This window comes from Alligator sinensis, unplaced genomic scaffold (genome assembly GCF_000455745.1).
Source record: "Alligator sinensis unplaced genomic scaffold, ASM45574v1 scaffold1490_1, whole genome shotgun sequence".
In the NCBI taxonomy this organism is placed as follows: Eukaryota; Metazoa; Chordata; order Crocodylia; family Alligatoridae; genus Alligator; species Alligator sinensis.
Genome location: NW_005843447.1, coordinates 108,658 through 122,876, shown reverse-complemented (window position 1 = coordinate 122,876; position 14,219 = coordinate 108,658). Strand labels below are relative to the sequence as shown.

Below are 14,219 nucleotides of genomic sequence, written 5' to 3'. Positions count from 1 at the left end.
CCATGTATATTGATGATATTATCATCTTCTCCCCTGACTGGGAGACACACTGCCGGCATCTAGGGAAGAATGAGCTTAATGAGCTCCGTCAAGCTGAGTTAACTGCAAATCCCCAGAAGTGCACCCTAGGAAAGAGGGAAACCCAGTACCTCGGGTTTCTGGTAAGACAAGGGAAAATAAAATCCCTCGCTGATAAGGTAGTGGCCATCAGACAACACCCACTACCACAAACCCTCAAACAATTACGATCTTTCCTGGGTTTTGCTAATTGTTGCAGTTGCTTCATTAAGGACTTTTTGGAGAAGGCTGCACCTCTGGCAGAGATGACAAAGGGGCGGAAAAACAGACTGCAGTGGAATTATAGAGCCATCCGGGCTTTCAAACAAGTAAAGACAGTCTGTGCCAACACTCAATGCTGCATACGCCTGACTTCAGAAAGACCTTTTTTTTTTTTTTTTTTTTTTATATATACAAACAAGCCTCCGGCACAGAATTAGGAGCCATACTTTTCCAAGAAGATGAAGGAGAAGAGAGGCCCATAGCCTTCACTAGTAAAAAGCTAACTCCCGTGGACACACGATACTCTACAACTGAGTGTCTAGCTATTAGGTGGGGGTAGAACTATTCCGGTATTACTTACTCAGCCAGAAGTCTGTGGTGCCCACCCTCCCCCCCGCCGGCTGCAAACCACCAAACTTGATAATGCTAGACTACTGAGACGGTCTCTTGCTTTACAATCTTTTTATTTTTCAGTGAAACATCGGGCAGGAAAAAAGAGCAGGAATGTGGACTGTCACGCCCAGAAATTAGGACTGACATGGATACCAAAATGACAAGCTCACTGGCTTGGGACGAGAACAATGAAGACTCGGTGGATCTCAGTTTTTGGGGGGGGACACAAAAGGGAAGGTGTGTAACAGGAGACAAGAAGGGTGGGGGAACCCTTACCTGTGGGGACAAGATGCAGCGGGCAGGAACCCAGAGTGGTTGGGAATGAAGATCGTTGACAGTCTTCTACTGAGATTAACCATAAACGGCTGAAGTGGCTGCATCCCTACTGGGGTGCAGGGTCCAAAGAGGAGGCACCAAGGACCATGCCTGCAGAGGTCTCTGGCATGGCCAGAGTGACAAACAGTCCCCAGGCAGGCTCAGATCAGTGGAGGACCTGAGATCAATGCCCGAGGCAAGCCTGCCGCCCAGCGAGTGCCTCAGAGAAACTGTACTTGACTGAAGCAGCAAGTCCGCCGCCTCCCGTTAATGAAGTAATTAGCAGAAAGATACTTTTGTTACTAAGTTAAATAAAGAGCTGCACTATTGGAAATAGCCAACCTGGGTGGTCTGCTACATTTTATCTATCCCCACAGGGAATAACATCCTCTTATTTTTCCATCTTCTTAGTCATGGCAGGCGAGTCCTGCGAGAGGACGGGACAGAAGGCAGACACGCTCCCACAGGGCGATTACAACATGCTGCATTTCACCCAGAGGATGCCTTCATTCTTTCCCCACCCTTTCACAGAAGAGGCAGGACATGTCACAGCCTGCACCTCCTTCACCTCTACTATCCCAATTCACACCCCGAGATGACATAGAGACCAACCACAGGGGTATCACATTAAGTTGCTGGGCTTGATTACCAAGGAAGCTGCTATAAAGAATGGCATGGAGAGCAGGACGGCGGGAAGTGGGGAAGGGCAGTTTGCACCTGGTGGTGCCAAGTTCTGACAGGGGTGAGAAGCAAAACCTGCCAAACTGGGCTCATGGGGTGGCAGTAGCAGTTTCTTGCAGAACTACAATGGCCATGTGCAGGCTTGGGAGAGAGGTGACGCGGTGGGGAGGAAAGGCATGGTCAGGGTAGAAGGCAGGGAATGCGTCCCCAGCAATAAATGTCCTCCTTCCTGCAGCTCTACAGCCTCATGTACAAGAACCCTGGGGCCATCAGAAGTCAAACCCGGTAGTCGGCCAAAGACAGTCCGCGGATGTCATTTGGAGCCAGCTGTCTTGGGAAGGGCACCTATTGTGAAGTTGCTTCTTCTCCCCTTGGGAAAACTGGCTGCTTTTAGAGAATGATGGGGTGGTACAGGCTCCAAGGCTGAAGCAAGGATCAGCTCACAGGCTCACAGGCTCCCCCTGGCCTCTACCCAAGGTGTTTCCTTTAAACCCCTTACCCATGTCAAACCTGGGAGGCTGGCCTCTGTGTTCTTTGGGTTTTGCAGTGTCCCAGAAAGGCTGAACAAAGGGTGAACTGTTGCTGCAGTCCCCCGGCATGAGACTGCTTCCCTGGATGCAGACACTGGTAGGTGCTGAGCCAGTATACATCCCCAAACCCTTCCTGTATTGCTGGCAGAATTATGGATACTCCCAGATAGGGATGCACTGATGCTGGGCCAGTTTGGAGGAATGGAGGAAGCACTTCCTGCACTCAGAGAACTGATGTGCTTTTACTCTGTGTGCATGAGCTGGTCCCGGACCAGGTCAAAAGATAGGGTGAAGCTCTTCCCACACTCTGAGCAATGATGTGGCTTCTCCCCTGTGTGGATACGCTGGTGCTCAGCCAGGCTGCAGGAGTTCTCAAAGCTCTTCCCACACTCTGAGCAACGATGTGGCTTCTCCCCTGTGTGGATACGCTGGTGGTGAGCCAGGTTGGAGGACTGAGTAAAGCACTTCCCACACTCCGAGCACTGATGTGGCTTCTCCCCTGCGTGGATACGCTGGTGGTGAGCCAGGTTAGAGGACTGAGTAAAGCACTTCCCACACTCTGAGCACTGATGCGGCTTTTCCCCCCTGTGGATCCGCTGGGGCTGGGCCAGGTTGGAGCACTGAGTGAATCTCTTCCCACACTCTGAGCACTGATGTGGCTTCTCCCCACTGTGGATCCGCTGGTGCTGGGCCAGGTTGGAGAACTGAGTGAAGCTCCTCCCGCACTCTAAGCACTGATGTGGCTTCTCTCCAGTGTGGATACGCTGGTGCTGGGTCAAGTTGGAGAACTGAGTGAAGCTCTTCCCGCACTCTGAACATTGATATGGCTTCTCTCCTCTGTGGATACGCTGGTGCCTGGCCAGGGTGGAGGAGAGAGTGAAGCTCTTCCCGCACTCTGAGCAGTGATGTGGCTTCTCCCCTCTGTGGATACGTTGGTGGTGAGCCAGGCTGCAGGAGTGAGTGAAGCTCTTCCCACACTCTGAGCACTGATATGGCTTCTCCCCTGTGTGGATGCGCTGGTGCCTAGCCAGGTTGGACGAGTGAGTGAAGCTCTTCCCGCACTCTGAGCACTGATGTCGCTTATCCCCTGTGTGGATACGCTGGGGCAGAGCCAGGGTGCAGGAGAGAGTGAAGCTCTTCCCGCACTGTGAGCATTGATGTGGTTTCTCCCCTGTGTGGATACGCTGGTGCTGAGCCAGGTTGCAGGAGAGAGTGAAGCTCTTCCCGCACTGTGAGCATTGATGTGGTTTCTCCCCTGTGTGGATACGCTGGTGCCTAGCCAGGCTGGAGGAGTGAGCGAAGCTCTTCCCACACTCTGAGCACTGATGTGGCTTCTCCCTTGTGTGCATGCACCAGTGTCTTGTCAGGTCAGAGAGATGCCTGAATGTCTTCCGACACTTGGTGCAGGAGTGCCGCACACACTCGTGCTGGGACAGGTCTTGCAAGCAGCTGAAGTTCTTCCTGCACTCAGTGCAGCGGTGTGCCTTCCTCCCTAGGGGGATGGGCTGGTTCTGAGACAGGGAGACAAAAATAGGTGAAGGTCTTGCCACTCTTGACTCACCTGTGCGTGATGCTTCCCCCTCTGTAAATGTTGGTGCTTGACCAGGTCTATGAGGCACACAAAGCTCTTCCCCCATTGGGTGAAGCAGTGGGGTAGCTCTCCAAAATGGGTCTGGCACTGAGCAACCAGGGCAGAGGCAGGTGAAGCTCTTCCCACACTTGGTGCATACATGGGACTTCTCCCCAGTCTACCTTATCTTGTGCACAGACAGGAGTGCTGTGCACGGAAAGGTTTTCCTGACCTTCACGTAGGGGTGAGCTCAGCCCGTGTGCTTGGCAGTTAGATCCTGCTTCCCTCCGAGGTCCTCCTCACTGCTTTTGCTTGTATGCAGTGCATCTTTCCAGTGCCTCTTTAGGTCTCCCATGTCTTCCCTTCACCCAGAGAACCTGCACCACAAATTCTGCTCTGCACCCAGGGGGCTCTTTCTAGGTTCTGTCCCTTCTCCACCCTCACACCCAACTGGAGATGGTACCTGGCTCATCGCTACATTCTCCTTCTGCTTTTGTGGCCTCCCCTGACTCTTGTGCCATGGCTCCTTCTCGGGTTTCACGGAGTCCATCTCACCCATACTCCCTGGAGAAGTCCATGGTGGCTCCACGTCTGCAGACCCTTCCCCAGGAGGCTGCTCCTGAGCTCTGCTCAGCAGCCTGACACCGCCTGCGTGGGGAAGAGAAACTCCAGATTAGTTCCTACCCTGCTGGCAAAGGGCAAACACTGCTATTCCTTCTACTGAGATGGGCCTCAGAGCAGGCCTGGACCTTAGCATTGTGTTCCCTCAAGAAAACCAGGTTTTGGCAGGAGGCCTTAAGTGCTGGGGTGAGAAAGAGGCAAGTCCCTGTTCTGGGCAGGTGTTCCCTACTCGGTGCATTTCAGAGCTTGACCCTCAGAGTTTCTGGCCCAGCTGTCCATGCCATCGCCTCAGGCTCTACTAAGACAAGTACATGTGGAACATGTGCATTCAGGCAGTGTCTGAATGGCTTCATGTTCTAAGGGGCTGAGGATGAGGAGAGGACGTAGACCTCTGGCTACCTTCTGAGGAGAGGAGCAGGGCTGTGCTTCCTGCCTGCTTCCAGGGACTGCTCTTGTTCAGAGAATGCACCCATGGGGCTTTCCTCTGCTGATGGGTCCCAGGTGGCCTCCATGTCACAGGAGCCTTCAAAGCATCTAAGGCCTTGGCATCAACTTGAATCAGGACTCTGTGCTGAGTCTCAGGCTCCATGACACTCTAGACCCCAGACAGGAAACAGGAAGGAGGCAATTCTGGTGGAAAGCATAGGGGATTCACTTCCCACCACAACCTAAAATCTTTTGAATCACACCCATGCCATGGAGCCATTTAATGCAGCCTGAGACATGATGAAACTCTTCCTGGGCTGCATGTCTACCTGACCAGAAGCAGCCAGGGACAGCCTCAGCTCCTTTCTTGACCAACAGCAACGGCTACACAGAACCTCTGTATACCATGCTGATTTCAACGGGGGACCAGGAATCCCATCATACCCGAGGAGAGGTATTACACAGATATGGCTACCTTGGGCTGGGGAATGAACAATTATTTTGCTGAGTGAAGATGGCAACTTAAGATCATGGCAGCCCACGGAAACTTGATCTGGGATGACAATCAAGACAGCAAACCTGATTGTCCACAAACATCTGTCATTAGAAGGGAATAGTTGTTTGTTTCGACATTGTTCAGTTTCAGAGAGTGGGAACAACACCTGCCTGGCCCCATTACAGCAGGGGTAGGTAAAACATAGCCCGTCTAGCTTGTCAAGCCTGCAGTGGGTTCCTTGGTCCCGGCTGGCCGAGGCACCGCCCGGCTGTGGCACATCCCGGTGCCTGCTGGGCACACAGTAGGGCTGAGATCGCTGCGCAGCTGGGTTTCCTTTCTAGACAGTCTGGGGAGCAGCAGCTTCTTTTGGATGCCACGAGCCAGGTGGTAGTGGCAGAAATCAGTGTGCGCAGCCCTGCACCAGCTCCAGGCTCGCCTGTCCAGGCTGAACAGTGTATAATCGTCTGGAGCTGGCGCAGAGTTGCCCTGAGTGTCCACCATATCACCACCACCTTGGAGCTGCCCAGTGGGGCAGCAGCGGTAGTGCAGAGCAGCCACAGGGCAGCCCCGCACGGGCTCTGGGCGGATGCACCAGGAAGTGCCAGCAGTGGGAGGGGGAGGGGCAGCTTTTACTCCATGCTGAGCCGCAGTTTCTTTCCCATGCCACCGCTGCTGAGCCTGGAGCTCCAGGCTTGCTCCTCGAGGCTGAGCAGCAGCAGAAGCAGCTGCGCCAGGATGAAACTGTTGCTTGTTGTGGAGAAAAATCGGCTCCTCCCTCTCACCATTGCCAGGCAGGTTTTGGTGTGGCTGCCTGGAGCTGACCTGCTCGGCAGCAGTGACAACGCAGAGCGGTCACGGGGAAACCCAGAAGTGGCGGTGATCAAGCCGCAGGAGAGCCTGATACAGTGTGGGCGGCCGCACCAAAAACTGCCCAGCAGCTGCGAGGGGGAGGGGCTTCTTTTCCCTGCAACGAGCAACATATTCTGCACAGCTGCTGCTGCTGCTCAGCCTGGAGGGGCGAGCCCAGAGCTGGCACAAGGCAAGCTGGATTGCGCTGCGAGTGCTGGCTCACACTGCTACCACAGGACTGGGGGAAGTGGTGGCGGCAGCTGGAAGAAGCTGTCCTAGCCATGCTGCACGCCCAGGGGTGATTGAAAGTGCCAAGCCTGGGCAGCACAGGTTCAGGCCACGCTGGGTGTATGCAGGGGAGACGGGGCAGGGTGTGCAGGCTCTGGGCTGTTTTGGGGCAGGAGCTGACCGGCTCAGTTGGACGCATGTGGGGGCTCCCATGCTCACCCCACATATTCTCAAACCCTTCCACGCAAACCCCACAACTACAGTTCCTCAGTCATACAGGCCACAAACCCCACACCTACCCACACCCTCCCCTACATCTCCCTACACTCACACCCTCAAGCCTCTGGGGGATGCCCTGTTCAGTGCTACATGCACACACCACACACATAAACCCAACCACTTTCCCCTCCACATACCCCACAAACCCCATACCAACCCACACTTCTCCATAAACTACATATACCCACCCACACATACCCCACATGCTCACCTACACCCCATATACACACATCCACACACACACACACACACACCTGCAGACCCCCACAAGCCCACCCAGCCATACTCCTAAGGGGTGCCCTGGTAGAGATTTTGGGGGTTCATACCGATATGCCTCCTTAAAAATTGGCTATCGGCCAATACCGATCTGCTTTCTGATGCAGCTGCCTCCAGCTGGTAAGTCTGTTGTGGTGGAAAGGGAGGGGGAGGGAAGGGGTGTTGGGGGGGGCAGATCAATGCCCCCAGTGGTAAGGGATGGAGTGGAGCTGGGGCAGGGCACGGGACAGAGCCATGGCTCATCTGGGGGGCAATGGGGGAAGAGGACAGCTCTGGCCACTGTGCACAACCTGGCAGAGCATAGTGGGGGGGGACCCCAGATCTGCAAGAGGCAGGGCGAGCTGCAGCTGCAGTGTGGGGCCCGGGCTGCACTGGGCTGTGCTCAGGGTGGGCAGTGTCAGTGCTACGAGAGGGCTACAGACCCCCCAAATTTTGCTGTAGCCCCTCTCCTAGCACCGCCACCTGCTCCAAGTGCAGCATGGCCTAATCCACACCTAACATGCCCTGCGCAGCTGCATCCCGCCCCCCACCCAGATCCAGGAGCACACAGCCCTCCCCATGCTTTCCCAGGTTGCGTGCAGCAGCAGGAGCTGCCCCCTCCTCCCCCACACCCCCTGGACAAGCCACAGCTTTGTCCTGCGCCCGCCCCACCCTGGCTGGGCAGCACCTGCCCAGGCCCAGCCACACTCACTCCTGCACCGTGGGGGGGTCATTGATCTGTGTCCCCAAACCCCTTCCAACACAACAGACTTACCAGCTGTATGCAGCTCTCCAAGCTGCTGGCCTGTGCTCCTCACTGTCTGCATGCCGCGCTGCGGCTGCGAAGGCATGGGGATCGATCAGCCAAATTATTGGCCACACCAGACAATTTCTGATATACTCAATTTTCTTTATAATCGGTGCTGATCCATTATCAGACCAATGTAATGGTGCACCTCTAATACTCCTCCATACCTCACACAATATACAAGGGTAAGAGTTCATTTTGAGCTGTTATGCAATCATTTCTATATATAAACAGTACAAACACACACAAATCATGACAAAAAATATATATTTTTAAAACAAAATAATATATTATTATGGATGTTTGATTTTTAGGATATAATTTGGGGGTTTTTTGTGGTTCCAAGATGGCAAATCCCCTTTCCAAAAGGAGTACTTCTGCGGACGAGGGGAGGGTGGCAAAGGTCAGAGCTTAGGATGGGACTTACAGTCCAAAGATGGCAACCAGGGGACGGGGCCAGCCTTGCAGCCGACAGCTCACCAAAACTGAGTTACATGGCCCTCCAGTCAAAATAATTGCCTGCCCCTGCATTACAGCATAATATACTGCATTTGAGGTCAGCACCCTGCAATGGCAGCACAGGGCAGGCTTACGGTTCCCAGGTCCTGCTGGCATTCTGGCCATGGAGCTTTACTGACAGCGGAGTCAGGTGGAAGGGACAGATATGACTCACCTGGCAGCAGGTCCTCCCATCTTGAGATTTCCCCACGGTCCTCATCATCACAGGCCCAGAGCTCCATCTGTCCTCGCTGGATGCTGCTGATTAAGTCAGGTGTGTGACCTCGATATCCTGTTTGGGCAGTAGTTAAAGAGCATTTGTGACTGGGTAGTGGATGCAGAATCCAACTGGGATTTGGGGAACGGATCCAATGAATTTAAGGTGTCTACTAGGGCCTGGATGGACAAGGGAGGATGGGCTTGTCACCCAGATGGATAAGGAGTGGTCATAGGAAACAAAGCACCAACTACTCCTGATTTAGAAAGGGCATTAAACTGACAGTTACCAGGGACAGGTGAGGAGATGCATGATCCATGATGTACTGGGGAACAAAAACAAAGCTTTCACTGTTTTCAAAGTACAAACAAGAAGAGATATTGGACACACTTATGGATGGTCACACTTACCTTCTCAGCATAATTCTAGGAAAAGAAGTGAAAATGAGCTTAGTGAAAGGAGTCATGGCACTGAAAGGCATCCATGACAAGTAGCTAAAAATGAGACTTTTCTGGGAGAGAGAGTAATTCATCATCACCAGAGACAGGAAAAGATGATTTCATAATAACTGTAGATGCAACTGAGCAATCATCCCGTCCATTGGGAGGATCATCCCAGGTGGGGTAAAGAGCGCACAGGTTGGCAAGTACTGCAGGGTTGAACACCAAGTTGCTGGGAGTTGTAGATATGGACAAAAGAAGGCAGAAAGAGACACATTTCACAGCATGTGAAAGGCATTAATATAGAAATTGTCTACATGGTCTTCGCTGAGCAAGACAAAACATTGAAGCACTTCCCGAAGGAAGCACTTCCTTTCGTCTGGGGAGAAGGGAGGGGAAAGAAAGCATCAGAAATGCAAAACTGACCTCTTAAAAGCTCAAACCTCAACACCGCGCACATGCCACTACAAGCCCCTGTGTTAGAGATCCTCCAGAAATGAAAACTGGAGGTTTTCCCCAGGTCCTGCAGCTAGCCCACTTCTTGTTATCATGATGATGGGCATCTGATCAGCAGAGGGATTTTAGGAAGAGCACAAGAAAACTTCTGAGTGTGGCAGAGGGAGCTGGAGAGCACAGGCTGTAAAAAAATACAGCAAAGCCAGAGTCTCTGGTCTACGGAGATAAAGATGCTTGCAAGGAATGTGGACAGGAGCTTCCAGGGATGGCTTGTCAGAAAAACCTGGGTTACATTGTAACAGGAGGGCGGTCAGGGTCCCTGTGCTCTCCCCTGCCGCCTCCTTTACCGTGCCAAGTTGCCTATAAGCACCCTCAGATTCTCGCCTGCCACGACTTTGATGTCATATGTATTTTATAGGGAGACTGCCCTTCGTAATCTTGGCCACGGTTCTCCTGTTACCACTCATCCTGTTCCTGTATTGGGTGTTCTGTACACCCCAGCCTTATGGGCTATACATGGCTCCAACCACCCCTGTACCATGCCCCAAGCCTTGCAGATGTGACTGACGGTGTTTGGTCTCTCCCCGCGCCCTCTCCGGCGTTTGGGCTCTCTGCGGCCCTGCCCCCCCCTCTCTGGGGTTTCTCGCTGCCCCCCCTCTCTCTAGCGCTTCTCAAGTGTCCCTTTTCTGGGGCTGGGGTCAGCGTACCCTGCATGCTGCACCCTCGCTGGTGCTGGGGTCCCCACACTGCTGTGAGTCCCCTATGAGGCCTCCTCCAACCCCTAATAGCCTCACCCAAACCACCAGTTACAAACAGCAAACGAAACAAGCCCCTGGGCTACAACCCAAACTCCAGCCGTCCGGCTATAACCTTAGTCCAGATACCCCTAGGGTGCTCCATCCTTTACCCGTCTCAAACTGCTGTTGCATTCAGGCCTCTTCCCTCTGCTCGCTCAGGCTGAGCTTCTTCCCCTTTGTCTGCCAGCAGGGAACTGCCTCCTGGCCTCCAGCCGGTGATTTATATAGAAGCCAGGCCCTGCCCCTTCTGGTCAGCTGGCTAGGCAGGTGTGGGTCACTAGTTACCTCCAGTTGCCTCAGCAACCGACACCTGAGGAGTTATCCCAGCTCTCCAAGTAGCAGGCACCTTAGGGCCCTGCTAGATACATCTCGTGTACACATGTTGCTACAGGAGCAGTTGAGGAAATGCCTCATCCCACTGTAGCAGCAGAGGCTGATAAGACTTTCTATTAACTTCTGCTGAGTCATAACGAAAGGAGAAAGGGGACTTAGATCTCACAGAACGGAGCATGCAAGGATCGTTAAATGTGTCTAGAAAGGACTTGCTAGGTCAGACGGAGAAAATCAGAATCCTCCTCCAAGGAACAGCTCTTAGTGCATTCATGTACAATGACCTGGAGATGGTGTGAACATGCTGAGAAGGCAAAGGGAGATCATGTTGCCAAGGAACTGCTGCATATGGAAGAACCAGGAGTCACAAGAACGGGGAAGGCACAAGTGAAAGCAGCTGGAGCAAACGAAGGAGGAGATCTCAGTCTGAAATGTGAGGGAGGCCTGATCACTGACAGAGCAATGGGGAAGGAAGGGGATTTAAACCTCCAGCCAAAAGTTCATCAGACTGAGATTGTTGGAACAGGGAGGTGACTACAAAACTGCAGAGCTCACATATCTCTGGGGGAAGCAAGACCCAGAGCTTTACCCAGGGAAACGAGGGCTTGGTAATTCTTCAGCATCTGGTCCCGGTAAAGCACCTTGTCTTCATCGTCCAGCAGCTCCCACTCCTCCCGTGTGAAATACACAGCCACGTCCTCAAACACCTCCCGGAGCTGCAGGCACAAGCGTTGCACCATCAGTGTCTCCTGCGCCAGCTGCTCCCGGACCCCACAGCCCTGCCTGCAATCACTGGGTACGACCAGGAATTGCAATCTTAGCCATGACAGGTAAGGGGACACAACTCCCCAGTCTTCAGCTGACATGAGCTCCTGTATCCGCGGCTGCATGCACATCACATGTGCCGGCTTTAGCCCAGATCATCCCTCTCTATTTGCTCGGTCCTTTGAGGCAGCCTGGGCAGCACGTTCTGAGGCAGGGAGCCCCGGCTCCACGCACTGTAACCTGGCCTGCCCGCGCCAGCACCCCTGGTATCTGCACTTGGAAGGGAGCTCCTGCTAATGCAGCTTGGGGTGTTTGCAGCCTCCGTCAATGCAGCCTTCATGCTCTTCAGGTCTCTCTGCTCCCCAAATTCTTTACACCACCCTGGGCTCCTCCTGCGCTCTGCCCCACCTGTACTCCCCACCACAAGTGAACCGGGTGCCCTGCTCACCTCCGAGCTCTCCTCCTGCTTTGGAGGCCTGCCCTGCCCCTTCTGCACTTGGCCTGGCTCAGGGGTCAGGGAGCTCCTCTCCTCCAGGCTCCCTGCGCACGTCCTCTGCAGCTCCAGGATCACCGGCCCCTCCTCAGCAGGCTGCTGCTCAGCTCTCTGCAGGGTCCCAGCACCTGCGGGTGGGAAGGGAGGAAACACGTGAGCCCTGGTGCTGCTGGCACGGGGAAAGCCCTGCAAGTCTCCTGCACTGGCCTGGGACTGAGGAGACGGAGGCCTCAGTGTGTGGAAGAGGGGGGAGAAGGAAGACTCAGAATCCTGCAGCTCTTGCTAACACACCTCCACAGGCATGAGGCTGGAGATGAGCCCCGGTAACTCTGTCCCAGCGTGGGGAGGTGATCGCAGCACCACGATGGAGCCTGCAGGGACATCGCTCCCTGGGAAAGCAGCTCGAGCGATGCTGGGGCCGTATCAGATCCACATGCTAAGGGCAGGGGAGGGGAAACGCAAGGTCTGTCTGCTCTTGGGCATGTGAAACGATTGCAGGGGCACCAGGAGAACAAGAACCGCTGATCTGTGGAGCACTGACCCCTCCACCATGTTGTGGAAGGGAGATTTCTGCACCGAGGGAAGGTGCTCATGCTGCTGGAGAGTGGAGACCCACCGCCCCCTCCCTGCCCCGGGGATCGAGCCTCGTCTGAGCCACCAGCCTGAGCAGCTTTCGTCTGCTGACAGCTCCCAGGTCTCCTCTAGTTCAGGGGAATCTGCAGCAGCACACAGGCCAGGGTTAGCAGTATGTGAACGAACCAGAGGCCACTGGGAAGTCTCATTTACATGGCACCTGCACCAGCCCTGCATTGGGCACAGAGAGCTCATAGGGGCATGAGAGATTAGGTTACTGATGCAGTCTCTCTGTGCTGGATGCTGCACCCGTGCAGGGAGAAAGATCAGGGTCTCAGCCTGGGAGCTGCCCGCCCGCAGGGATCACGTCTGTCCCAGCCCAGCCCCGCAGGTACGAATACTGCAGCCGTCCTGGGCAGGGGCACACCCTGCACGCAGCACAGACACTCCAGCACCAACATCCTCTTTTTAGACACGGTGATCAGTATCCAGAATGATAAAATACAGACCTCATTATACAAGAAACCCACAGACCAACATACATATCTGCACAGAACCAGCATTCACCATAAACACACCAAAAAAGCTGTGATCTACAGCCAAGCCCTCAGATACCACCGAATTTGCACTGAGAAGAACACCCGGGGTTGCCACCTCACCAATCTTAAAAAGGCTTTCACCCAGCAAAGACACTCCTCCAGAGAGAGCGACTGCAGATTGAAAAAGCCACCCGGATGCAACGTGAAGAACTGCTGCAGTACAGAAGAAAAGCCCCCAGGAATCGCACACCGCGGGTTATGACATTTCATCCCTCCCTGGAACCCGTACGGAAAATCCTCAAACAATTGCAACCCATAGTAGAAAGAGACCCTATTCTTAAAGAGAACTTCCCAGAGCCACCCATCCCCGCCTTCAGACAAGCACCGAACCTCGCCAACCTCATCACCAGAAGCAAACTTTCTCAAGCCCAGACACACCAAAAGGATCCAGACCGTGCCAGGACAAGAAATGCAAAGCCTGCCCCCACATCTCCACCACCCCCACTATTACTACCCCCCACAACAGAGCCAGCAGCATCCCGGGATCTTACAGCTGCACCTCCAGGAATGTGATATACCTCATCCCATGCACCAAACGCCCCGATGGAAGAGATGTAGGAGAGACCAGACAGCAACTGCGCACCGGGACGAACGCACACCGGGAATCTATGTGAGACTTGAATACCCAAGTACCGGTGGGGCACATTTCTCCCAAAAAACCACTCTCTCTCCAATCTCGCAGTCCTGATCCACAAAGGGAACTTACCAAACACTTCCCAGAGAGGAGCCTACGAACTGCACTTCACCAGCCTCCCGGATACTAAAAATCATGGCCTGAATACACACCTTGGATTTATGACGCATTGTAACCTGCCTGGCAACTGACTGCCCAGGTACCTCTCCACTCTTCATGCCCTGCTTCCCCGCCCCTCCAGCCTGTCTCCCACCCATCGACTCCCCAGGCTACATCCTCACTGACCGCCCGTCCTGCACGCACACCAGCCCAGCCTTCCTTTTCACTCCGCACGCCCACTGCAGGGACCTCCTCAGCCTGACCACGGGCTTTTGCACTCGAAAGCTTGCTCAAAACTTGTTTTCCAACTCTATCCGTCGGTCTCATAACAGGTATCGGATTCACCCAAAGAACCCTGTCTGCGGGTGTCCTTACACCGACACCACGACACCCTGCACCGCGCACACCCGCGGAGCCGGCGCGCTGCACCTCACCTGGGCGCCGGCGGGGCGGGGGCGGGGGCTGCTGGCGGGGGCGCGTGTCCATCGCTCCCCGCTGCTGCGGGCGCCGGGCTGCTCCCCCGGGGTCACCGGCCCGCGTCTCCTCGGAGGCCCCGACCTGGGGGCGAGACCAGCGCGTCCCCGACGG

General features: G+C 54.5%; 1 protein-coding gene across 6 annotated transcripts; it reads right to left on the bottom strand.

Moving 5' to 3' along the window:
* Positions 1 to 726: 726 nt before the first annotated feature.
* On the bottom strand, positions 727 to 14,213 carry LOC102380306 (zinc finger protein 501-like). Of its 6 annotated transcripts, none has more exons than XM_025195255.1 (5): positions 11,058 to 11,287; positions 8,404 to 8,520; positions 4,232 to 4,416; positions 2,595 to 3,709; positions 727 to 2,510 (listed from the first exon to the last, which is right to left on the bottom strand). In XM_025195255.1, the coding sequence occupies exons 1-5, from the start codon at positions 11,206 to 11,208 to the stop codon at positions 2,441 to 2,443; spliced, it is 1,638 nt and encodes a 545-aa protein (XP_025051040.1). In that variant the 5' UTR covers positions 11,209 to 11,287; the 3' UTR covers positions 727 to 2,440. The 6 variants fall into 6 exon arrangements, with proteins under 6 accessions (XP_025051040.1, XP_025051042.1, XP_025051043.1 ...); XM_025195257.1 differs by having other exon boundaries at positions 727 to 2,513; positions 2,598 to 3,709; XM_025195258.1 differs by lacking the exon at positions 11,058 to 11,287 and adding an exon at positions 14,066 to 14,213 and having other exon boundaries at positions 727 to 3,709.
* Positions 14,214 to 14,219: the final 6 nt, after the last annotated feature.